General features: G+C 43.1%; 1 protein-coding gene across 1 annotated transcript; it reads right to left on the reverse strand.

The window, feature by feature from the left end:
• Nucleotides 1-16,437: 16,437 nt before the first annotated feature.
• LOC124037154 lies at nt 16,438-24,982 on the reverse strand. Its single transcript, XM_046351818.1, has 3 exons — nt 24,281-24,982; nt 23,154-23,253; nt 16,438-17,500 (listed from the first exon to the last, which is right to left on the reverse strand). The coding sequence occupies exons 1-3, from the start codon at nt 24,635-24,637 to the stop codon at nt 16,662-16,664; spliced, it is 1,296 nt and encodes a 431-aa protein (XP_046207774.1). The 5' UTR covers nt 24,638-24,982; the 3' UTR covers nt 16,438-16,661.
• Between the last annotated feature and the right edge of the window lie 1,525 nt (nt 24,983-26,507).

Below are 26,507 nucleotides of genomic sequence, written 5' to 3' on the forward strand. Positions count from 1 at the left end.
GGTGATACTGTGTCACTTATTATACTGTGATTCTGGAGACAGACAGACGCAGTGTAGTTTTACCCACAGAGCTAGGATAGCATGGTAGATCAGAGCAGTGCAGAACCATGTCAGTGATAGGGCTGAGAGAGATGGAGGGATGGGAGAATAGGATAGGAGAAGGAGGAGTGGAGGCATCAGGGCTGACACCCAGTCTGACAATCCTATAAGTGTCACGTCCTGACCTTAGTTCCTTTTTTATGCTGTTTTAGTTTGGTCAGGGCGTGAGTTGGGGTGGGCATGTTTTGTACTCTAGGTTTTGTATTTCTATGTGTTTGGCCTGGTATGGTTCCCAATCAGAGGCAGTTGGCAATCGTTGTCTCTGATTGAGAACCATACTTAGGCAGCCTGTTTTCCCACTATGGGTGCGGGTAGTTGTTTTCTGTCTCTGTGTCTGCACCAGACAGAACTGTTTCGTGTTGGTCTATTTTTGTTATTTTGGTCTTAGTGTTCTGAGTTATAATAAATATGAACACGGACATTTACCACGCTGCACCTTGGTCCTCTCCTACTCCTACCTACGACAGGCATTACAATAAGTCCCAGTATCTCCATTGTCCCGTGTGTGTGTGTGTGTGTGTGTGTGTGTGTGTGTGTGTGTGTGTGTGTGTGTGTGTGTGTGTGTGTGTGTGTGTGTGTGTGTGTGTGTGTGTGTGTGTGTGTGTGTGTGTGTGTGTGTGTGTGACCCATACATATTGACCTACATTCTCCCAGATTGTGACCCTGTTAGGTGTAACATTACTAGACAGAGAGGAGAGGGTGATGACAAACAAACAGAGAGAATCTACACTCTGATTGTCTTAACGAGGCTCCTCAGCTTGTAGCATATGTTCATAAGTTCCTGTGACTTTACAGTAGGTGAAAAAGGTTCATGCATACACTGTATCATTGTGCAATGCAAGTCAATATTCTCATTTAATAAATCACGAGAAATCCCCTGAAAGCTGAAAGTAGATTCAGTGTTTCAGTCTGTTCTGCGTGCCGTGCTCCACTCAGGAAAAGCCCAGGCCGCTTAAGTGGAACACAATATCCAAAATCGACAGAGCAGCTCCTCTCATCGGTGCATGAACCCCTTAAGTTAAACAGAACTTGTTAATGTCAAACCTATTTTTGTCAGCCATCCATCCACAACCTCATAATACTCGGTCATTTTGGGGAAAAAACTATCCCAATTTGTCAGCTGCTGGAGCTGTATTTTCTCATGGTTCAGAGTGGTGGTAGTTCAGCAGCCAATTTAATTCCTGCTGATAATTTGGGTGTGCACCCCAAATGGCACCCTATTCTCTACATAGTGCACTACTTTTGACCAGAACCCTATGGGCCCTGGTCAAATGTAGTGCACCACATAGGGAAAAGGATGCGATTTGAGATCCTTTCTCTGGTGTCCGTGACTAGGAGGGCAGTGATTGAGTACTATACTCAGTGGAAACTAGCAGGGAAGGGAATGGCTTTCCTCCCTCCACACACACGATAATGATTGATAAATAATAGTCTCGAGTCGGTACTCTTCACTCGGTGTGTTAATGATGGGGACATGGTGAGGAGAGAGTGGAGTTAAAGACTTCAGTGAGTAAAACCTTCCACTGCCTCTGATTGCTACTCAGTCAATATTCACAACACTATATTCAGTGTCAGTGAATTGGCCTTTCAATCCTGAGTAGGCAGGTTTCCATTGAACCAGGTTTATTCGACTCAATAAGCCATGTAACGGACACGTCAGATGTAGGAGACATTTTTTGAAATATCGACTATCATTTGATCCATTCGACAGGGGTGTATTTTTCTTTTGGTCAAACTTTATTGAGAAAATGTATGATGGAAACAGTGTTTTTCAAATAAATGGTGATTGTCGAATCATTTTGAAGTTGCGGGCCCGTGATGTCATCACGAAAATGCCTACTGCTTGGAAACTCTATTTACTCACCAATAGAATAATGTTTCTTTGCAGGGCAAGGATTGTCTTGACTTTCAAGAATGCCCGCAATTTAAAAAAGGGTTTCAGATTTATTACATGAGTGCAAGGTTCACCATGAAACGAACTCTGACGATAAGTAGGCTTAGGCACATGATAATTACAATAGGCCTATGACAAATATTTGTACATTTTTACATTCCGTCCATGCTAGCTCTTGAAGGCTACCTGAGACATGAAACAGATACAGCTGAAGTGGGAAGTTTACGTACACTTAGGCTGGAGTCACTAAAACTCGTTTTTCAACCACTCCACAAATTCCTTGTTAACAAACTATGGTCTTGGAAAGTCGGTTAGGACGTCTACTTTGTGCATGACACAAGTCATTTTTTACAACAATTGTTTACAGACAGATTATTACACTTATAATTCACTGTATCACAATTCCAGTGGGTCAAAGGTTTACATACACTAAGTTGACTGTGCCTTTAAACAGCTTGGAAAATTCCAGGAAAATTATGTCATGAAGCTTCTGATAGGCTAATTGACATAATTTGAGTCAATTGAAGGTGTACCTGTGGATGTATTTCAAGGCCTACCTTCAAAATCAATGTCTCTTTGCTTGTCATCATGGGAAAATCAAAAGAAATCAGCCAAGACCTCAGAAAAAAATATTGTAGACCTCCACAAGTCTGGTTCATCCTTGGGAGCAATTTCCAAACGCCTGAAGGTACTACGTTCATCTGTACAAACAATAGTACGCATGTATAAACACCATGGGACCACGCAGCCGTCATACCACACAGGAAGGAGATGTGTTCTGTCTCCTAGAGATGAATGCACTTTGGTGCGAAAAGTGCAAATCAATCCCAGAAGAACAACAAGGGACCTTGTGAAGATGCTGGAGGAAACAGGTACAAAAGTATCTATATCCACAAACGAGTCCTATATCGACATAACCTGAAAGGCCGCTCAGCAATGAAGAAGAAAGGAAGAAACCGCATAAAAAGCAGTTTGCAACTGCACAAAGATCGTACTTTTTGGAGAAATGTCCTCTGGTCTGATGAAACAAAAATAGAACTGTTTGGCCACAGTGACCATCGTTATGTTTGGAGGAAAAAGGGGGAGGCTTGCAAGCCAAAGAACACCATCCCAACCGTGAAGCACGGGGGTGGCAGCATCATGTTGTGGGGGTGCTTTGCTGCAGGAGGGACCGGTGCACTTCACAAAATAGATGGCATTGTGAGGAGAGAAAATGATGTGGATATATTGAAGCAACATCTCAAGACATCAGTCAGGAAGTTAAAGCTTGGTCGTAAATGGGTCTTCCAAATGGACAATGACCCCAAGCATACTTCCAAAGTTGTGGCAAAATGGCTTAAGGACAACAAAGTCAACGTATTGGAGTGGCCATCACAAAGCCCTGACCTCAATCCCATAGAAAAATTGTGGGCAGAACTGAAAAAGCGTGTGCGAGCAAGGAGGCCTACAAACCTCACTCAGTTACACCAGCTCAGTTACACCAGCTCTCTGTCAGGAGGAATGGGCCAAAATTCAACCAACTTATTGTTGAGGACTACTTTATTATTATTATTTTTATTTCACCTTATTTTTATTTCACCTTTATTTAACCAGGTAGGCTAGTTGAAAAGTTCTCATTTACAACTGCGACTTGGCAATGCAATGCTACCAAATACTAATTGAGTGTATGTAAACCTCTGACCCACTGGGAATGTGATGAAAGAAATAAAAGCTGAAATAAATAATTATTTCTACTATTATTCTGACATTTTACATTCTTATTTTATACAATATTTTAAGGTGTGACGTCACTACGTCCAGCTGTTTTCAGTGACACAAGATGGTTCAAGAGAAAAGCAGGCAAACTTTGTAAATGTCGACAAAAAAATCACTGGACAAGTTCATGGAAACATAGCTAGTGATAAAGTTTTTTTTTGTTGTTAAAGCTGAAATCCGTATTAGTAGAAATAGCGCCACTTGCAGCCCCAGATATATTTGTTTTTTATTTGTTTATTAAACAGAGGAGAGGAGCTTCAGCGTTGTGGTAAAAACATTTTTGTAGTACATACTCTACTGTTATATCACTTGTGCAATGGTGTCCAATTTGTAAGTCGCTCTGGATAAGAGCGTCTGCTAAATGACTTAAATGTAAATGTAAATGTGTCCAACAATAGAAGACAGTGCTCTTTGTTTGAAGTATCATCTTATTATTGGAATATCGCAAATACAGATTCCAACTTTAAAAAGGGAGCTTTTGTTACCTTTCTACATTTCCCACATCTTGTTACGTTACAGCTTTATTTTCAAATTGGTTAAATCGTTTTTGTTCCTCATCAATCCACACACAATACCAAATCATGACAAAGCAAAACCAAGTTTTATACATGTTTGCAAATGTATTACATTTTAAAAATGTAAATATGACATTTACATACAGTACCAGTCAAAGGTTTGGACACACCTACTCATTCAAGCGTTTTTTTCTTTATTTTTTAAAACTATTTTCTACATTGTAGAATAATAGTGAAGACATCAAAACTATGAAATAAAACATATGGAATCAAAAGGTGTTAAAGTAGCTACCCTTTGCCTCGAAGACAGCTTTGCACATTCTTGGCATTCTCTCAACCAGCTTCAACGGGAATGCTTTTCCGACAGTCTTGGAAGAGTTGGGTTGAGGTCGGGTGATTGTGGAGGCCAGGTCATATAATGCAGCACTCCATCACTCTCCTTCTTGGTCAAATAGCCCTTATACAGCCTGGAGGTGTGTTGGGTCATTGTTCTGTTGAAAAACTAATGATAGTCCCACTAAGCACAAACTAGGTGGGATGGCGTATCGCTGCAGAATGCTGTGGTAGGCATGCTGGTTTAGTGTGCCTTGTATTCTAAAGAAATCACTGACAGTGTCACCAGTAAAGCAACCCCACACCATCGCACCTGGTTGTCCAATCTCCACAGAGTAACTCGGGAGCTCTTTCAGAGTGACCATTGGGTTCTTGGTCACATCCCTGACCAAGGCTCTTCTCCAGGTCTAGGAAGAGTCTTGGTGGATCCAAACCTCTTCCATGATGGATGGAGGCTTATGATGGAGGCTACTGTAAACCTTGGGGACCTTCAATGCTGCAGAAATATTTTGGTACCCTTCCCCAGATCTGTGCCTCGACACAATCCTATCTCGTAGTTATATGGACAATTCCTTCAACCTCATTGCTTGGTTTTTGCTCAGACAGGCACTGTCAACTGTGGGACCTTATATACAGTAGACAGGTGTGTGCCTTTCCAAATCATGTCCAATCAATTGAATTTACCACAGGTGGACTCCAATCAAGTTGTAGAAACATCTCAAGGATGATCAATATAAAAAACAGGATGCACCTGAGCTCAATTTCAAGTCTCATAGCAAAGGGTCTGAATACTTATTTAATTTTAGAATAAGGATGTAACGAAATAACGAAACGGTCTGAATACTTTCCGCTGTACATTATTTGAATAATAGTCACTTTTGCTGAAAGAATCAAACACACTCTTACGCTGTTATACAATCTGATGTATTGTATATTCCACGATCACAACTCTCCTGTCTCTATAAAGTAGTTGTTAATACACTGGAGGAAGGGTTGTCTGTAGGCTAATCTGTGAGTACATACAGTATGCACATACAGTCAGGTCCATAATTAATTGTCAACCTTGATAAATAGATTGTATGAAATAAATAATTGAAAAACTGTATGCTAAAAAAAAGGGAAATTATTTAATTTTATACTTTGATACAGTTTGTTTGTACTGTATATAACCTATGTGATGGGATGAAAGTGTAATTGAAAAGGTCTCGGAGGGGAAGTATGTGAACATTGGCCTGATCGACCTCTGGTCCGGAACGGCTAGCACAGGGCCCTCTGTGTGTGTGTGTCTTTACGTCTGTCTCACTCTCCTGCTCTGGTTCAAAGGGATAGAGACGGTCTACTGTGCATTGGTATAATCCCCACAACACATGTTTAACCATTACGCTCACAGCAGAACCGTGTTGTCACGCCTCTGCTGATTAACCCTGCATATACTCTGAGACGTAGCTAGTTATCCAATCAACCCTCTATAAGCCATGTTTTGTGTTCAGAGCTAAGGCCTAGTGATCCACTGAACTAGTGTGTCTTATTAAACTCCCATTGGGTCTCAGCCAAAATGAGCAAACAGTCCCCCTGCTACTCCTTCATCTCTACTGAATACACAAGAAACATACCTGTGCCCATTGTGTTAAGAATCACTCAGTGACTAAGAAAGCCTGACAATTACCCCCTTCGCTATGCTCTTCCAGGACCATCTACCTGTCACCACAGCCTTCTAGAAGAGCTGTTGCCATAACAGGGCTGTGAGACTGGGTGTCAAGGGGCTTTACACACAACCAGGGTCTTGACTGATCACAGGTCAGTGAGTGGGTGGAGGTTTAAAGAGGTCTCGAGATGGATTTATAACGGTATAGCAGAGTCTTCACGTGTAATGATACCACAATCAACTCAATGAGGTGTTCTCAAATAGACACTAGCTAACGCCCTAGCTGAAAACATTAGCTTGAGTCGTCTGCCATGTTCTCTCCTTCCTGTCCGTCATTGAGATTTTCTGTCCGCTACACACTATTATGATAGTGTCCCTCGCTGTTTATTATCTATGCATTGTCACTTTACAAATGACCTCGACAAACCTGTAATCTTGCACATTGACTTGGTACCGGTACCCGCTGTATATAGCCTCGTTGTTGTTCTGTCATTTTCTTGTGTGTTAATTGTTTTCATTTGAATTCACTTTAGTTTATTCAGTAAATATTTTCTTAGTTCTGTTTCTTGAACCACATTTTTGGTTGAAGGTTATAAGTAAGAATTTCACGGTTGCATTTGACGCGTGTGACAAATAAAATGTGTCTCTGTATCTGTGTGATAAGGAATTGCGTTACGTGATTCACACCCATCCAGTTGTTTTTCTTTTTGAGTTTTTCCATGGACTATGACACACACGGGCGTTGGGTGTAAATGTCACGTCGCAATTGCTACAACTGTCTCTTATTAAATCTAGTCTTGTCCCACCTGTCAACACGCTGCCTTGCCTCCCCGAAGTCTGTGATGATCCAAGCCTCTCAGTGTTGTAACAGGAGAAAGCCATCTGTAAGTATGTGTTCAAAGCGACATACTTTCGTCTTAGATATCAAACATTTGGCAGAGCACCAGTGTAAGTAACTCAATAAGTTATTGCAGTAAAGGGGATACAAGGCGCTCAAGCGTAACATCGCTCAGTGCCTTTCATTTGTCTCTACTCTCTCTCTCTCTCTCTCTCTCTCTCTCTCTCTCTCTCTCTCTCTCTCTCTCTCTCTCTCTCTCTCTCTCTCTCTCTCTCTCTCTCTCTCTCTCTCTCTCTCTCTCTCTCTCTCTCTCTCTCTCTACCTTTCTCTTTCTTTCTCTTCATCCCCTCGTCTCTCTCTCTCTCTACTTCACTTCACTCCACACTGGGGATTTCCCCCGTTCCCAAAGCCAGTGACACTAACAAATCCACCCATCTCTCCTCTCCAGGTTTCAAATGGCCTTTTCCCTGTGGCTAATGTTTTGTCATCCGGTACAGTGATGTTATGTGAATTACCTTGCGCTGGCGCAGGAGAGGTGCCTTGTGGGTGATTTATCACCTGTTTGGTCGAGCCGGCTGGGGGGCGACGGAGGCGAGCGCCGAGCGGTTGGTTCCTCTTGGTCTGACGTGCCGAGAGACCATCTGGTGCAGGGGGGTTAATTGAGGGCGATTAAGGTGATTAATAGGTTTGTTTGAAGTGAAAACACAAGACAGAACGGCTTCTGTTACAGCCCAAATATTTTTGGGAAAAAGCCATCAGCCAAGTGTGGGTGGAGTGGAGGGAGAGGGGAGGGGGCCTGAGTGGTAGTGACAAATACGATTAGGCTGTGTGTGAATGTGGTGTGTGTGTGTGTGAATGTGGTGTGTGTGGCTGAAATGGATGTATGAAAGCAGGTTTGTGTGTCCGTGTCCCTGGGTGTGTATGTGTCTCAGGTGGAGGTGTTGTTAAAGCAGGTGTGTGTGTGTGTGTGTGTGTGTGTGTGTGTGTGTGTGTGTGTGTGTGTGTGTGTGTGTGTGTGTGTGTGTGTGTGTGTGTGTGTGTGTGTGTGTGTGTGTGTGTGTGTGTGTGTGTGTGTGTGTGTGTGTGTGTGTGTGTGTGTGTGTGTGTGTGTGTGTGTGTCAGAAACAGAGCAGGCTCCAAAGACAGCCCCAGGTCGGAAGGGAAGGTGAGAGGCTGAAGGCCGGCAGGCAGGTAGGCCTGATGGTGTGGGGAAACAGAGCCCTGTGCTGTGTGCACTGAGGGGGAAAGAGTAATATTGACACGGAGCTAGCTGGTTATAAAGAGCAACTGTTTCTACTCCAATCTCATGATTGTCTGTGCGAGACGACTCTCTAAAACGAAGCGTGATTCAAAAGTACGAATCTCGGAGCATCGTAGCACCATTAGGTGAAAGAACTCGACGTACCCAGTTGCGGCCCACTTTTTGGAAGCGAACCACTCGATTTCGTCCCTATGTTATATCGGCATCGAACACGTCACCCTCCTTAGGAGAGGGGGTGACCTCGACAATTTATTGTTAAAACGTGAGGCTGCCTGGATCTTTCATTTAAAGACCCTTGGTCCCCTTCGGTCTCGACGTAGACTTTGATCTGAAGCCAGTCTTGTGATTTTGCGTTTCATTGTAAATGTTTGTAGGCCTGTGTAGCCAAATTGTATCCATGATCGTACGCTATTCATTCATGTTTTTTGCATGTTCAATTGATATCTCTGAATTAACCAATGATATCAAGACACACCCGGCCATGATTACAGACACCTGTGTGTCCTTTGACACTATATAAACTAGTGACCTGCAGTGTTTGTCATTACACCCTGATGAAGACAACTTGTCTGTCAAAACGTTGGTTATTAGGTTATTGCATTATTGCATCTGAGCTCCTAGAGTTTGCAGCCCTCCTTTTATTTTTCAAGTGTTCTACTCCGCTAGCCAGCACCTCGCCTAAACTACAGACCCGGGTTTGATACTGGGCTGTATCACAACCGGCCGTGATCGGGAGTCCCATGGGGCGGTGCACAATTGGCCCAGCGTCATCCGGGTTAGGGTACGGATTGGCCGGAGTATGCAGTCATTGTAAGTAAGACTTCGCTCTTAACGGACTTGCCTAGTTTAAATAAATTAAATCACATTTTTTAAATAATGTTTTGGAGAAATGGAAAGATGCAGGAGCAACAAAAACACGTTTGTGCGTGGAGCAACTGCGAAATTTGGAGCACGTGGACGAACGTCTCATTCTGTAGTGAGACTGTGATCGTGTGTTGTATTTGCGTGCGTGTGCCCACACAGCCGGTGCGGTGTGTGTGTGTGTGTGTACCATTCTGAGAGTGTAAATGATCTTCTCCTCCATAGGACAAACCGTCTCACAGTCTATGGTTCCCATAGTCTTTCTCGAAGGCATTCCTCATTACCGGTGGAAAGCCTGAAGTAATGCGTAGTCCTACTCATCTGAATCAAGTGCAGCCTTTTCCCACAAGCACCACATAAACGGGAGGCAGTCAATACCGTTGCATAGTAATAGATACCATCACCTTCAGAGAGTAGAATCCCCTTCTCTTTCCATTTCAGTCAATGAAGTCAGTGGAAGACTTTCTGATTGATGTCTGTAATTCTACACCATGATTGTACCTGTGTTTATTCATTTTGTAAAAATCGGTTTATGCACTATCATGACAAGTAACCTTATACAAGATGCAGAGTGATATACAGAATCATTCATGTTGAATGTGGTCAGTCAGTTGGAGCATCGAGCAGGCGCGGGTTACTCCGGTCTACAGGCGTGACTCAACGTTCAGCTTCTTATGGATCTGCTAACATAGTCGTGAAGGTCATCTGTCAAAACAGAGACTTAGCGATCAAATGAAAAGGAAGTGTTTCATTTCAAAAAGTGTGTGTGACACATAATGACCAGACGTTAAACTGGGGCTGACTGTCAATCTAATTAACATATCCCAATCAAAATATGTCTGTTTAAGCTAGAGATGTCTGGGGGATTTTTTTTGCATGAGTCTCAATCCACCGCATCCCCCTATGTTGGCCTTCCGCATCTTAAGTGGAAAGAGGCAGAACTGCAGCGCTGTTTCTCAGAACAGGAGACATTCCGAAAATTGGTCTTCTCACGAAAACGTCTGTGGCGTCTGAACTGTTTGGGCTACAAACTGATATGGAAAAGAGGAGGCTCTCACACACCCGATGGTGTTCTACGTTTTGCTCTACGACCTGGACTCATCTGAAGTTAACTGTACCGGTTCAAATGAATTAAAAATTAAAAACTGAAATGTCTTGAGTCACTCAGTATTCAACCCCTTTGTTATGGCAAGCCTAAATAAGTTCAGGAGTAAACATGTAGTTAACAAGTCATATAATAAGTTGCATGGACTCTGTGTGCAATAATAGTGGTTAACATTATTTTTTAATGACTTCCCCATCTCTACATCCCACACATACAATTATCTGTAAAGTACCTCAGTCGAGAAGTGGATTTCAAGCACAAATTAAACCACAAAGATCTAATGCCTCGCAAAGAAGGGCACCTATTGATAGATGGGTGAAAATAAATAAAACCAGACACTGAATATTCCTTTGCGCATGGTAAAGTTACCAGTTACACTTTGGATGGAGTGTCAATACACCCAGTCACTACAAAGATACAGGCATCCTTCCTAATTCAGTTGCCAGAGAGGAAGGAAACTGCTCAGGGATTTCACCATGAGGCAAATGGTAAGTATAAAACAGTTACATAGTTTAATGGCTGCGATAGGAGAAAACTGAGGATGGAACATTGTGGTTATGCTACAATACTAAACTAAATGACAGAATGAAAAGAAGGAAGCCAAATTCAATATTTTATCAAATGTTTGTTTGATACCTATAGGGACCTTAGAATTCAAGTCAAAAACGGACAGGCTTCATTCACCTCATCATCCGGTACATTGATCTCCAGTCAAAACACAGGACTGGAATAGGGAGGCCTGTTTGATCCCTGTGAATTATCCTAACATATGCTGCATGGAAACCTGAGATGGATAAGAGCAGCCTTTTATTGACACTATATATTGCCACAGCTATTAGAGTAAATTGTATTCCAGACTCTAACCACTCACAGGTATTACGCTCTCTCTGCTGGCGCTCTTTGTGTGTGGATCAAGGTGGATGGTTAGCTATGTAAACTATGGTTAGCTACAGTACGTCTGTAACCCTAAATAGCTTTTAAACAGCTGATGTTATTGGAAGGTGAGGGCCAGCTGCTTAATGCACTAATGACTAGGCTTTAGCTCAGCGGGCTAACACAATCTTGTGGCGCCTTCCAGTCAGTCACATACAGCACATTTTCTCATACAATATTACATCTTGCCATCTTGCCTTGCTCCAGCACCCCACCCTTCTAGCTCTCAGCTTCTGCCAGCTGTTATTCCCCAGAGGTCTCGTAACCCGACATCAAAACATAGTTTTATATGTCAATAACCCTCCACTTTTCCCCTTTTACGAGATTGGTCCCCGTGGTAATCAATCATTCTTAAGAGTGTGCCAATAAGTCAGCGTCTGAGCTTTACAGACGGAGACCCAAATAACATTGTGGTGGATTGCCTTACCGGGTTTGGGAATATGTTAGGCATGTTGTTGGTGTGGGTTACTCTGGAGGTAGAATCAGAACCAGGCTGGGTAAATACAGCGCTAATGGTTCACAGGGTGGAGGATCAAGGCTTTTTTCAGGACTGTTACAACTGGCACCCTCTGCCAATAAAAAGTATTGAACTGGCTATGCTGTCATGTCTCTGCCCTGGCATGGAGGGTGAAGGGGGTGAGGGTTGAGGCTGGGATGGACTATGAAGTTAAACCGAGAGCACTGCGGTGGGGATAAGACAGAGATCCTCTCACCTCCGTGTCGCAGTGATCAATTTAGGATGCAAATGGTACGCCCCTGAGTCACAAGTGGTGTGTCACTGTATCTGGTGATAGAGAGGTGATTTAACCCTATCACGAAATGAGATGAAGGTGAAGTTCACTGGCGCCAAATGACAATGCATCATCATCACCATCAACCATAATCATAATTGTTACCTTCATAACTGCACATGACCCAGCAGCTTCTATGTAGCCCTCGGTCCTGTTGGCCTGTGCGGCTGAAAGGGGCTGAGGCAGGCTGACAGAGGAGAGGTTGCGGTGTGGTTTGTAATATCGCAGAGGTAGAGCTCCAGTGGCCAAGTGAAGGTAACAGTATCGCTGCACAGCTGCAACTGTGGGTGCCAGGGGCTGTTAGCTGTTCACTTGGCCAGGGAAGAGAGTGGCAGAGGGGGGAGTTGCCCACTCAACCCAAGTGGATGGATGGAAAATCCCCAAGCAGGTAGATGTATGTGGGGAGAGACAAGAGAGAACTCTATATGGACGGTTTCAAATATGTTTTTAAAGCTGTGAAATGTCTATTGCGCCAAGGCTGTCTCAGTTACACAGCCTGTCCATTACTAAGTGCTTGTGTTTGTGCTTCTGTAAGTGTTATGTGGGGTGGTTAGACCAAACCAGAAAGTGTATATTTAGGAGAGGCTCGAAGTCGAGATCAGAGAAGGACAGTCCTGTTTCCGCTTGATCCTAAGTGAGAGAAAAAAATTGTCCTGAGAAATACTGTTTTATTCACTAGTTTCTGTGTCTGTTACAGTGTGTTGTTATACTGACCCACTTTGCTTCTTCTACTGTGCCGTTACTTTGGCTCACTTTACTGTGCAACACATCGTGTATACTGTATTGTGTTGCATTGGAGTACCTTCAGTTTTTAACTGGTCTTGGTATATTCTAAGGCACGTGACTCCATACAACTGGCCTTTATTTAACTGGGCTCAGAGGGTGAAGTACGAGTGGTCACTGTCCAGCCCGCCCACACTGTGAGGGATAGCACTCCTAGCAGAGGGAGAGGGTTGAGGTAGAGGGACAGAGTTCTTGAACTGGGACAGCCAGGGCTCCGGGACCTTCCGGGGCGTGAGCCTGCCTGCCTGTCAAACTCATGAACAGGGCAGAATCCAGAAAATCCGAGGAGCTGGATCAAAGAGCCTCCATGTTGTCTCTGATACTAATCGTTGCTCATGACCTGTCAGGGGATCTCAGACACTACTATATACATTACACTAACATTGCGGGCCGGTGGCTTCATGCTAGGCACTGCGCTAGGCCAGCAGAGTAAGTAAACCTGTGGCAGTTGTGAGGTTGAGGTTGGGGTTGGAGAGAGGCTTGGTCTGGGTTTGAAATAACAGATTGGTCAGGGTCTGCTACAAGCCAAGCAGTGGTGTGTTTAGTAAAGGAAGCAGAGCTTGAGGGCCAAAGCAAGCTTTTTAAAACCATCTCTCTGAAATGAATATGGCTCAAATGGAAAAGAGGTATAAGCGGGCGGAGGGATCTGAAAGCAGCCCAAAAGGTGGGTGACAAAAGACTGGAGGTTGAAGCTGTTTTGTAGAGCTGTTATGAATCGGATTGTGTTTAAAACAGCATCGAACTGCTCTGTCAGATACTGGCCGCACGCACGCACGCACGCACGACCCAGGCCAAACAAAGATTTTTTTAAATAAACTGCCGATAGGAAGCCGATTCAGACGTTTCCAAAGAGCAGACAGGGAACAATATGGCTAATATTTCTGCCCCACACAATCCTAATGAGAAATGGGACACGACTAGCATTCTGAGTGAAGTCACAATCTATTAAACCCACATCACACCATTCTAGCCGATCTAAAGATGCCCCAAAATGGAATGTGGGGATGAATGATTGGATCTTCCTCTTTGCGAGGGGAAAAATTGATTTATATCCCATGTATTATATTCTTTACACAAGTCATTATCTCCCTTAGTGAGGGTTGCTTGTGTTTAACTACTACGGTGAGAATGGTCATTTCTGCCCTCCGCAACATCTTAATATTGCTAAATCCACATTGATAGACTAAATTAAAGACACAGACACCACGTTCTTCTGTTCTGTCTGTCATTGGCACTGGTGGGCACACCTCTCTCTCTTCAGTGCAGAGCCTACTGTCTATGAAAGGCCTGCGAGAGAAAAGAGAGGGAAAGGCCTATCTTTCTGCATTCCGAGATGTGCTGAGATAGTGAGCGACGCACAAAGACCGGAGCAGTGTGCTATCGCCGCACGGTTGACGCCACACAGTCCAGAGTTGTCAAAACTATCTGGCTTTCATATCGCCCAGGTTACAATGGAGGACAAGAAAGCGAGAAAGAAAGAAAACATAGTGAAGGATGCAGATCAGCTGCGGGTTGAAACAAACCCAAGTAGCGACAAGCTTGGCGTAGCATAAAGAACAGCGTATGTTGCCTACCCAGCAAACCTGGGACATTCACAGAACATTAGCGAAGATTCCCAAGATTCTAGTTGTAGTTAGGGCTTTGTCTAACAATAGGATGATAAAATCCCAACATTTCTTTCAGAAAATGTTTAAACGAAATATCCTTGGAAGGTTGTGCACGACATCTGTATCAACCACCACAGAACATTGCCCAAATGTTCTCATTAGTCTTCCAGGTAATGTAATAACACAATGTACCAGTAATGTTTTTATAGCATACCGCCACAACAAAATGTGAGAGCAACGTTCTGGGAAGGTTCTTGCTACATCAGGCGAATGTTTTATATACAATCTATAATCATATAGACAACTGGATAGTTTTTGTGTTAGGAGAACATTTGCCGCAACATAATGAATGTTCAGGGAACATTCATACAGTAGAAAAAAATGTTGGTTTGCTGGGTAGGTATTGCTGGCACCAGCCCCTCCCCATCCTGTCTCTCTGTCTCTGTCTGATCTGAGTGTGTGTGTGTGTGTGTGTGTGTGTGTGTGTGTGTGTGTGTGTGTGTGTGTGTGTGTGTGTGTGTGTGTGTGTGTGTGTGTGTGTGTGTGTGTGTGTGTGTTCTATGTTTGAACAAAGGCATGGAATGAGGCAATTGTTTTTGTATTCATATATTTTATAACATGTATATAGGGGACTAGAAAAGTGTTGAACAGGCTTGGAGGTGTTTCTCTTTGGTTTCTAATGTTCTTTCTCTCTCAGAGCTGCAGGCCACCTGCCTCCCCATGTCCTCCTTTCTATGTTAGTTTTCTTTAGAATTAAAGGGATTTTTGAACACCACAGAGTTTATTTTGACAGTGTTAGCCCTGAGAGGGAGGACCGGAGCAGGCAGTGTGGATACTGTGATTCGAAACAAACGATTTTCTCCCATTCTTCCTTGCAGATTTTCTCAAGCTTTGTTCAATTAGAAGGGGAGGGTGGTAAACGGCTATCTTCAAGATTCTCAATGGGATTCAAATCTGGGCTTTGGTTGGGCCACTTAAGGACTTTCACATTCTTGTTCTGAAGCCATTCCAACGTTGCTTTGGCTGTATGCTTGGGATTATTGTACGGTTTGAAAATAAATGTACGCCCCCAGGTTGTTTGCACTCTGAAGCAGGTTGTCGTCAAGGATTTGCCTGTATTTGGCTCCATTTATTGTTCCCTCTATCCTTCCCAGTCTCCCATTCCCTGCTGCTGAAAAGCATCCCCATAGCATGATGCTGCCATGTTAAACAGGTGATGAGCTGTGCCTGGTTTTCTCCAGACAATAGCACTTTGCATTCAGGCCAAATAGTCTCATCAGACCACAGAATCACGTGCCTTTTTTGCAAACTCCAGGCCTGCTGTCATGTTTCTTTTATATCAGGATTGGCTTCCGTCTGGCCACTCTCCCATAATGCCCAGATTGGTTAAGTGCTGTAGAGATGGTTGTCCTTCTGGCAGGTTCTTCCATGTCAGCCAAGGACCTATGCAGTTCTGTCCGAGTGGTCAATGGGTTGTTGGTCATCACTGTGCTCTTGAAAACTTTTCAACACTCTAGAAATGGTTTTTACACTCTTCCCAGGTACTGTATATGCCTCAACACAATTATATTTAGGAGATCTACGGACAGTTCCTTGGACTTCATAGTATAGTTTCTGCTCTGACATAGACTGTCAACTGTGGAACTTAGACAGATGTGTTTCTTTCTAAAATCATGTCCAAACAATTGAACTGGCCACAGGTGGACTCCAATCAAGTTGTGGCGACATCTCAAGGATGACCAAAGGAAATTGGATGCACCTGAGCTCAATTTGGAGTGTCATAGCGTGTGAATACTTATTTAAATGAGATATTTCTGTATTTGGTCAAACAAACAAAAAATATTTGTTATTATGGGGTGTTGGGTGAGAAAAACAACAACAATTAAATCCATTTTGAATTCAGGCTGCAACACAAGAAAGTGTGAAAACGTCCAGGGGTATGAACACTTCCTGAAGCCACTGCACATTATAGCAGAGAATCTTTATTATTTACTTGATACAACAGTCATTATTGCTCATCTTTATCAAGGGTGTCATTTATTTTGGATCCCACTGTATACATGTACCTTGCGCTCTAAAAATACTGTCTTACAATCCTTTGAAAAATGCTGAGCACATTTTTTAAAACTAAATACTGACATAGATTTGGGTACACTTATTTTCTTAAATACATTATTTCACTAGTTATGTATTTTACAGTAACCAATGTTGTTAGAAAATGCACTTATGGACACGAGTTCCTCAGGCCCTAAGCAATGACTCTACTGAGAACGGTAATGGCCGCTTCACCACTGCGGGTTTCATTGAGTTGATCCGAGGCCTGTCCTGATGCCTAATCCCACCTGCTGACCAGTCCCTGGGTGTGAGGAAGTGAGGCTCTGGGAACCTGCTGGGTCTGTAGGGTTCTACCGCTCCCTGAAACATATGCTTTGGTTCAGAGGGAGAGTCAGAGTGTGTGATGGCTATTTTTGGCATGATGGCCATTGGAACGGTTGCATCGTCTTTGACCCATTTTGGCACGGCCTTATCCTTGTCCAGATCAGCTGAGCCTTCAGAATAACTACTCCCCCGCTGTTGTAGTTGTAGTAAGGGCACGGGTACCGGCTCTCGACAGCTCTCCCTCTTCCTGGAGCACTCCCAGCTCTCCAGTGCTCTCTCCCTGGCTTGCTCCATGTGTTCCAGAACCCCAGAGTTAGAGTTACACTTTGACATGAACTGACCATAATTATAACCGCTTTCTGCTGATCTGGCCTTGAGCTCTTCCTGGTAACAGTGGAAGTCACACTCATACAGCACAGGGCCCGGTTTGTATTTGTACACAGGCACGTAGGTGGATGCCCCATGGTCCTTGTGTGGGCAGCAGTGGTGGGGGGAGGCGGGCATCACTGCCAGGGCCGAGGGGTGAAGCAGGGTGAGACCTGATATGTCCTCCAGCTCTCTCTGTCTCAGCTCTCTCTCCAGCATCACACTCTCCAGCTCCTTATCAGCAAACGCCCTCCTCTTCCTCATCCTGGCACTGACAGAGGGGAAGTGACGTCGCTTGGACCAGGGGCCGTCCTCCGCCATAGGGAGTTTGTACCCTATTGGGTAATGTACAACACTGATGTCATTAAGTTGTATAATGATTACCTTGAGAACACAGTCTGTTTCACTATAATAACTTAAATCTACCAAATAGGAAGTTAAACAATGAACACATTAATTGACCAACTTTATTTAGGTAAATTAAGTTGAAATTCATAAAGCCAAAGTAGATGCTCTAAACACAGCTGTGATGACATTGCTGTAGTGTGTGTACATGTTCATGTGCTTACTCAGGGGAACGTAGAGGTAACATGACCTCATCATTTTGTCTCCCAGCCGCTCGCTGGTAAACACAGCTTGTAATTCCATAACCTCCATTTGCATAATTGTAATTACCATAAATAAAATACAAACAGATCTAGTCCCTATAGACGAAACAGGCAGTGTAATTACTGACTTATCCCGTGTGGTGTAGCCCACTGTCTGGTCTGGGACAGGAGATGGGGTAATGAGCTAGATGCTAATGAAGCTTCATCCTCTAATCTACAGTGCCTTCATAAAGTATTTACACCCCTTAACGTTTTTTTCACATTTTCTTGTGCTACAGCCTGAATTTAAAATGGATTACATTTAGGTTTTTTTTGTCACTGGCCTACACATAAAGTCAAAGTGGAATTCAATTGAAGTGTCTACAAATGAATCGTTTTTTAAAAGCTGAAATGTCTTGAGCCAATAAGTATTCAACCCCTTAGTTATTGCAAGCCTAAAGTTCAGGAGTAAAAATGTGTTTAACTAGTTATATAAAAAGTTGCAAGGACTCACTCTGTACTTTCATAATATATATATATATATATATATATTTTTATCTGGTGTTTATATGTCAGATAGTGTCATAGTTCAATCTTCAGTGGTGTATTTTATATAACTAAGGGCTCATCGCCTCCGTTCTGTACATTACCTTGGAAATAATGGACGATACATCCGAACGAGAGAGTCGAGTTCATTTTTCCAGAACGGAGGCTTTTATCCCACTTATACCACAGTTGACAAAGAAAACAACGATAAGCACATATTTACCGGTAGAAATGACATTTTTGTTTGTTGATATTTTCATTTAAAAAAAAAAGCTCATTCATACTTTCTCATCTTTTGGTTGCTAGAGACACGACCCAGTCACATGTTCGATTGGTTCGATATTTATTGACGCGACCCGGTCGTTCGTTATCGTCCGTTGCCATGGTCGCTGGATACATTCGTATCCCCTGCTTGCTAGCTAACCAGCGATTGGTTCGTTATTTATTGACGCGACCCGGTCGTTCGTTATCGTCCGTTGCCATGGTCGCTGGATACATTCGTATCCCCTGCTTGCTAGCTAACCAGCGATTGGTTCGATATTTATTGACGCGACCCTGTCGTTCCTTATCGTCCGTTGCCATGGTCGCTGGATACATTCGAATCCCCTGCTTGCTAGCTAACCAGCGATTGGTTAGTTATTTATTGACGCGACCCGGTCGTTCTTTATCGTCCGTTGCCATGGTCGCTGGATACATTCGTATCCCCTGCTTGCTAGCTAACCAGCTAGCTACGGCTAACACATTCACGACCTCTGCAGCCAGAATAACAGCAAATTAGCTGTTTTATATTCACATTCATTTGGATACATCCATAACAATGAGCTGATAATGCCTGATTTTGCTTTTGCTTTGCCTCCTTGTCCGGACACTCGTCAATACTGACTGTTAATTACGAGGATATTGCGTTGCATATCAAACACTAGGCAAGAAAATAGCTAAATAGTTTGGTGCTAGCAAACCTGCCAATATGAAAACCAAATTCAAAAATCAGTTGCTAAAAACAGCTGGTAAAACCTGAAACGTGGAAGGATTTGACAGCTTTAGCGGTGGAGGGGGACAGGAGAAATGAACATGTCTCTGCAAAAAACAAACCTTTGCTAGCTAGCTATGTTCTTATCTTATTGGACCTGCGTTTACAATGTAACCTATTTCCATTTGTGTAGTTGTTGGTTTAGCTTTCTGTAACTTTGCAGCAAGTACGGTCTGCATGTGTCGGCGTATATTATTGGGCCATGATTGCAAGTTGTCCTGATATATTTTCCAACTGTCCCGTTATCGGATTTTAATGTCCATTCTAGAATGCATTCCTATCCAATCAGAAACGAGTAATCAACAATGCTGTGGTAAACAGTGTAATGTTGGGATGCAAACTCAAAATGTAATACATCTCTATATGATACAGGTGTGTTATTTTGTTTAAGCCCATAACCATGTGTGTGTGGTGTATACTTCTATTTCAAAACAGATTTGTTTAAGACTACCAAGAAACACTATGTGTGAACCTGATTTAGCCCACTGCAGTAAAAGGTTACATAATTTTTGAATGACTACCTCATCTCTGCACCCCACACATACAAGTATCTGTAAGGCCTCTCAGTCAAACAGTGAATTTAAAACACAGATTCAACCACAAAGACCAGGGAGGTTTTCCAATGCCTCGCAAAGAAAGGTACCTATTGGTAGATGGGTAAAAGAAAATACAGATAAAAGACATTGAATATTCATTTTGAGCATGACGTTATTCATTACACTTTAGATGGAGCATCAATACACCCAGTCACTACAAAAAATACAGGTATCCTTCCAAACTCAGTTGCCAGAGAGGAAGGAACCCGCTCAGGGACTTCACACGAAATCCCAGTGTGGAAAGCACGTAGACTTACCCAGAAAGACTCACCGCTGTAATCGATGCCAAAGGGGATTTTAACATGTATTGACCCAACTGTGCTATTTTGTTTGTTTTGTCGCATTGTTTGTAACTCATAAGTCTGACGCGAAGGATATACTGCTTTAACGAGACAAGGCCCGAATCCCTGTTATCTGCATGAAGAGGTATGGTGCCTTGTAAGAATTTGCAGACGAGTAGGTAAATCACCACTACCCTCTGTATTATTGGCCAACGTGCAGTTGGAAAACAAACTGGACGATCTACGATTAACACTATCCTACCAACGGTACATAAACAACTGTAATATCTTATGTCTCCACAAGACGTGGCTAAACGACAGCACGGATAATATAAAGCTGGCTGGCTTCTCCATGCATCGGCAGGACAGAGCAGCTATGTCTCATAAGACGAGGGGCAGGGGTGTGTGTCTATTTGTCAATAACTGCTGGTGCGCGATGCCAAATATTAAAGAAGTCTCGAGGTATTGCTCGCCTGAGGTAGAATACCTCATGATAAGCTGTAGTCCCCACTCTCTACCAAGAGAGTTCTCATCTATATTATTCGTAGCCATCTATTTACCACCACAAACCGATGCTGACACTAAGAACACACTCAAAGAGCTGCATAAGGCCATAAGTAAACAAGAAAATGCTCATCCAAAAGCGTCACTCCAACTGGCTGGGAACTTTAATGCAGGCAAACTTAAATCCATTTGACCTCATTTCGAGCAGCATGTCACGTGCAACCAGAGGAGGAAAAAAAACTCTAGACCATCTTTACTCCACACACAGACTCATACAAAGCTCTTCCTCACCCTCCATTTCACAAATCTGACCATAATTCTATCCTCTTGATTCCTGCTTACAAGCAAAAACTAAAGCAGGAAGTACCAGTGACTCGCTCAATACGTAAGTGGTCAGATGACGCGGATGCTACGCTACAGGACTGTTTTGCTAGTACAGGCTGGAATATGTTCCGGGATTCATCCAATGCCATTGAGGAGTATACCACCTCAGTCACCGGCTTCATCAATAAGTGCATAGATGACATCGTCAACCACAGTGACTGTACGTACATATCCAAACCAGAAGTCATGATTATAGGCAACATCCCCACCGAGCTAAAGGCTAGAGCTGCCACTTCCAAGGAGCGGGACACTAATCCGGACAATTATAAGAAATGACGCTATGCCCTCAGACGAACCATCAAACAGGCAAAGCCTCAATATAGGACTAAGATTGAATCCTACTAACTGGCTCTTACACTCGTCGGATGTGGCAAGGCATGAAAACTATAAAGGGAAACCCAGCCAAGAGCTACCCAGTGATGCAAGCCTACCAGATGAACTGAATGCCTGTTACGCTCGCTTCAAGGCAAGCAACACTGAAACATGCATGAGAGCACCACCTGTTCCGGACAACTGTGTGATCACGCTCTCCATAGCCGATGTGGGCCAGACGGGTTACCAGGACATGCACTCAAAGCATGCACGGACCAAGTAGCAAGTGTCTTCAATTACATTTTCAACCTCTCCCTGACCGAGTCTGTAATTCCTACATGTTTCAAACAGATCACTGTAGTCGTTGTGCCCAAGAAAGTGGAGGTAATCTTCCTAAATGATTACCGCCACATAGCACTCACGTCGGTAGCCATGAAGTGCTTTGAAAGGCTGGTCATGGCTCACATCAACACCATCATGACGGAAACCTTAGACCCATTCCAATTCGCATACCGCTCCAACAGATCCACAGATTATGCTTTGTAACCTTCAAAATCGGCAGTGTATCAAATACTTGTTCTCCTCACTGTATGCGAGCATTCTGTTCACCATAGTACCCACTAAGCTCATCACTAAACTAAGGACCCTGTGACTAAACACCTCCCTCAGCAACTGGATCCTGGACTTCCTGACAGGCCGCCCCCAGTTTGAAGAGAGTTTGAAGTTCCTTAGTGTCCACATCACCAATGAACTATCATGGTCCAAACAGACCCAGACAGTAGAGGGCACAACAACACCTTTCCCCCTCAGAAGACTGAAAAGATTTAGCATTGGTCCCCAGATCCTCAAAAGGTTTTACAGTTGCATCATCGAGAGCATCCTGACCGGTTGCATCACCGCCTGGTATGGCAACTGCTCGGCATCTGACCCTAAGGTGCTACAGAGGGTAGTGCGTACAACCCAGTACATCCCTGGGGCCAAGCTTCTTGACATGCAGGACCTATGTACTAGGCGCTGTCAGAGGAAGGCCCCCCAAAAATGAAAAGACTCCAGTCACCCAAGTCATAGACTGTTCCCTCTGCTACCGCACGGCAAACAGTACTGGAGCGCCAGGTCTAGGGCCAAAAGGCTCCTTAATAGCGTCTACCCCCAAGCCATAAGACTGCTAAACAATTAAACAAATGGCCACCTGGACTATTTACATTGATCCCTCTGCCCCTTTGATTTTACACCACTGCTACTAACTTTGTATTATCTATGCATAGTCACTTTACAAATTACCACGACTAACCTGTACCCCCCACACATTTACTTGGTGCTGGTACCTTCTGTAAATAGCCTCGTTATTGTTTTGTTTTTTTACTTTAGTTTATTTAGTAAAACATTTCTTAACTCTATTTCTTGAACTGCTTTGTTGGTTTCACGGTAGGTTTCACCTATTGTTATCGGCGCATTGTGACAAGTAACATTTGATTTGATTTGAGGATGAATACTTACCTAATCATGATATATTAGTGTTTATTTTTATTTATTTATTTATTTTTACAAATGTTCATACATTTTGTTCCACTTTGACGTTACAGTGTATTTTGTGTAGATTGTTGGGGGAAAAAAATACTATTAAATCCATTTTAGACCCACTTTGTAATTCAAGGGGTGTGAATACTTTCTGAAGGCACTTGTGTAGGATAGACTACTTTTAGCTAGGGGTGCTTCAGTAGATGATCTGGTCTATCACTGATACCTACCCTCTAGGATACTCTTTGCTAAGATGCTAGGTGCTCTGGTGTAGCGCTGATAAGCGGTGCGACGGAATGGAGTGGCTGCTCCCCTGGTCACTTTCTTACCCTGCAAAGGAACGGGGTAGAAGTAACATACATTAAAATATATTTACATAATATTCAAGTCAGGGCTTTGGTTGGGCCATTGAAAATCTGTGGAAAGACTTGAAGATTGCTGGTCACCGCCGCTCCCCATCTAATTTAACAGATCTTGAGGAAAATCTGCAAGGAACAATGGGAGAAAATCCCAAAATACAGATCAGCAAAACTGATACAGACATACCCAAGACGCTGCAATCTCAGCTGCTTCTACAAAGTATTGACCAAGGGCTGTGAAAAATTATGAAAATGGAATATTTCTTTCATTTGCAATATATATATTTTTTATTATCTAAAAACAGTATTTTACTTTGTCATTGTGGGGTATTGTTTGTAGATAGGTGAGAAGAAAAAAAAGATTCAATCCACTTTGACATTAGAGTAGAGTATTTTGTGTAGATCATTGAAAAAAATTACTGTTAAATCCATTTTAGTCCCACTTTGTAACACAACAAAATATGGAATAAGTCAAGGGGTTTGAATGCTTTCTGAAAGCACTGTATCCATTAACCCCATGGCGAAATGACTTAAAGCAATATGTCTTAAAAACACGAGAGCAGTAAATACAGGCATGTACTGTACATGGTAGGCGTACGGTCATAGCCATAGCCATGTGATATATTAGTTTGTTACAGAATAATGAGATGTTAGTTTCCCTGGTGTAACGCCTATAATTCATATGTCAAAATGCTGTGTAAACAAATTCGTTTTATGAGTGGAATAACTGAATTTGAAAAAATGTTAACATTAACTATTCAGAAATGTTAAGCAAAAACAGCCTATGGTTTTTATGTAAAAGTGGAAAATATCGTTTTTTTTGTTTTCATTATCACTAAAGGAAAATAGCAATGCATATTAATTTGTTATTTCATAGTCCTTAATTTCGCTGGTCGTGCTCACAGGGTTACAGCATTTTGGCCTAGATTATATAAAAATGATCTTTCTTAAATTCTATCCCACCAGTATAATACGGATGTCCCTGCCGCATGGCTCACCTCTGTCGCCTGTTGTCTCCGCAGGGCGACTTGCGCAGCCATCACCCGCTGCCGCTCCACCACGAGCATACAGTTTGTGCACTGGCAGTCACGCCAGCGACAGAAGCGTTTGTGGCCTTTGAGACAAGACACGACGCCGTGGTTCCGACAGCGGGCGCATTTGGGGCTGCGGGTCATTTTGCGCTGCTTCGCTGTCTGCTCCTCGGCCACCTTCGCTCCTTTCTCCACGTCGCCGTGCCGCCCCTCGGGCAGGCATCCGTCAAGACTCTCAACATCAATCTCCTCACCCAATTCGAGTTTCAGCGCATTAAGTCTGGTCTTCTCTAGCCGTAGGCCTCTTTCCAATTGAGTGGACATCTATGAGAAATGTCTTCCACGCCGTTGCAGTGCTGTATTTTCCACTTTACAAGTTGTTAACGTTGTCGAAGTGCACAGTTTCGTTTGGCTGTGACGACACACGTATCCTACATTCCTCTGAGCAGGGAGACGAGACTTTTGAAACGTTAAACTCTCCGCTGTTCTCTGACGTTTGACAGGGTTGTTTCCGAGAACAGAGGCGAAGTCGCATTGACACTGCTGGGCTCCTGGCTGGTGAGACAGCTACTGTGGTAGGATATGTTTGCTCACACCACAGTCTACTTGCCCTACCTACCTTCAGACAGCAGGCCACACCACAATTTATTGGGCTCCCCAACGTTGCGAATCTCCATACTTCTCCAACGTCATCAATTGGACATTTAATCCAGGTTAACCCCTCCTGCCCACGGAGCACACGCACTTGACAGTAAACACTACTAGTTGGACTACTACATTAAGGTATTTTCCAATTTAGTTTATTTTAGTCTTCCCTATATCAAAATGATTATGCACTAATTTCAACAACAAAAAATATGAGTGATTTGTATGTCCAAACTTTCCAAAACAAATATGGAATATTACATAATTTTCATAATGAAGGAATAACTACACCCCTTTATCCGGTTTATGTGACACACCATGTAAACACTAAAATGATGTGCAAATTAAACACAGTGTAATACGTTACTTTTGACACAGGTGAAACTGAGAAGGGCGGTTAAACTGTTTTCACACCAAGGTGAGTTTAGACAAGACAGAGAAACGAGGCACAATGTAGATGTTAATTACACACGGCGTGCGCCTCAGGGGGCTCGAGCAGAGCTCTACTTGCAGAGTATGGTGTCACCATAGAGCTGAGGGGAAAGTGAAACGGATTATATTTTCCCATTTACAGTATCTGGCAGTTATCTTTACTCCCTCAGTCATAACTGCTCTTGAATTATTCTGGTTTTTGCATTAATGGAGTTAAGAATATCCAGAATTGTCTTTTAATTCCTCTGCATACAAATGAATCACAAGGATTCTGCTTATTGTAGAATATGCTTTTCAATAATATAGACATCAGTATTCAATGACTACCCAGTAAGCAAAATGAAAATACAAATGTTCCGCTCATTGATTCTATGGCACATATTCTCTATGAAGTAAACATATCACAATAATATCCAATTTGTAAGTCGCTCTGGATAAGAGCGTCTGCTAAATGACTTAAATGTAATGTAAAATGTAATATTTGTTTAATTCATGTAATATCCAATTGAAGATTGCAACATTGAGTATTTCTTATTGCACCCAAATGTCACATGCAATTGTTAGCTTTTTCAAAAGATCTAAAACGGCAGCGATGATATTCAAACTCTGACATACACACAGAATAAAACGACAGACCACTTCACCTACAATAACTTTCTCAGTAGCAGAAAGTTACAGAAACGTTTTTATGTTGTTATGACTGATAAGTCGCTCTGGATAAGAGCGTCTGCTAAATGACTTAAATGTAAATGTAAATGTTGTTGTTTACCTTAGTAGCTAAATGGCGCACAATTGGCCCAGAGCCGTCCGGGTTAGGGGTCAGGGTTTAGCCGGCAGGGATGTCCTTGTCCCATCGGGTACTAGTGACTCCTGTGGAAGGGCCGTGCGCAGTGCACGCTGACATGGTCGCCCTGTTCGCGGTGTTTCCTCCGACACATTGGTGCGACTGGCTTCCGGGTTAAGTGGTCAAGAAAGAGTGCAGCTTGGTTGGGTTGTTATTTGGAGGACGCGCGGCTCTCGACCTTCGCCTCTCCCGAGTCCGTACGGGAGTTGCAGCGATGAGACAAGACTGTAACTACCAATTGGACACCACGAATTTGGGGAGGCAAAGGGATAA

This window comes from Oncorhynchus gorbuscha, linkage group LG06, assembly GCF_021184085.1.
Source record: "Oncorhynchus gorbuscha isolate QuinsamMale2020 ecotype Even-year linkage group LG06, OgorEven_v1.0, whole genome shotgun sequence".
Lineage (NCBI taxonomy): Eukaryota > Metazoa > Chordata > Actinopteri > Salmoniformes > Salmonidae > Oncorhynchus > Oncorhynchus gorbuscha.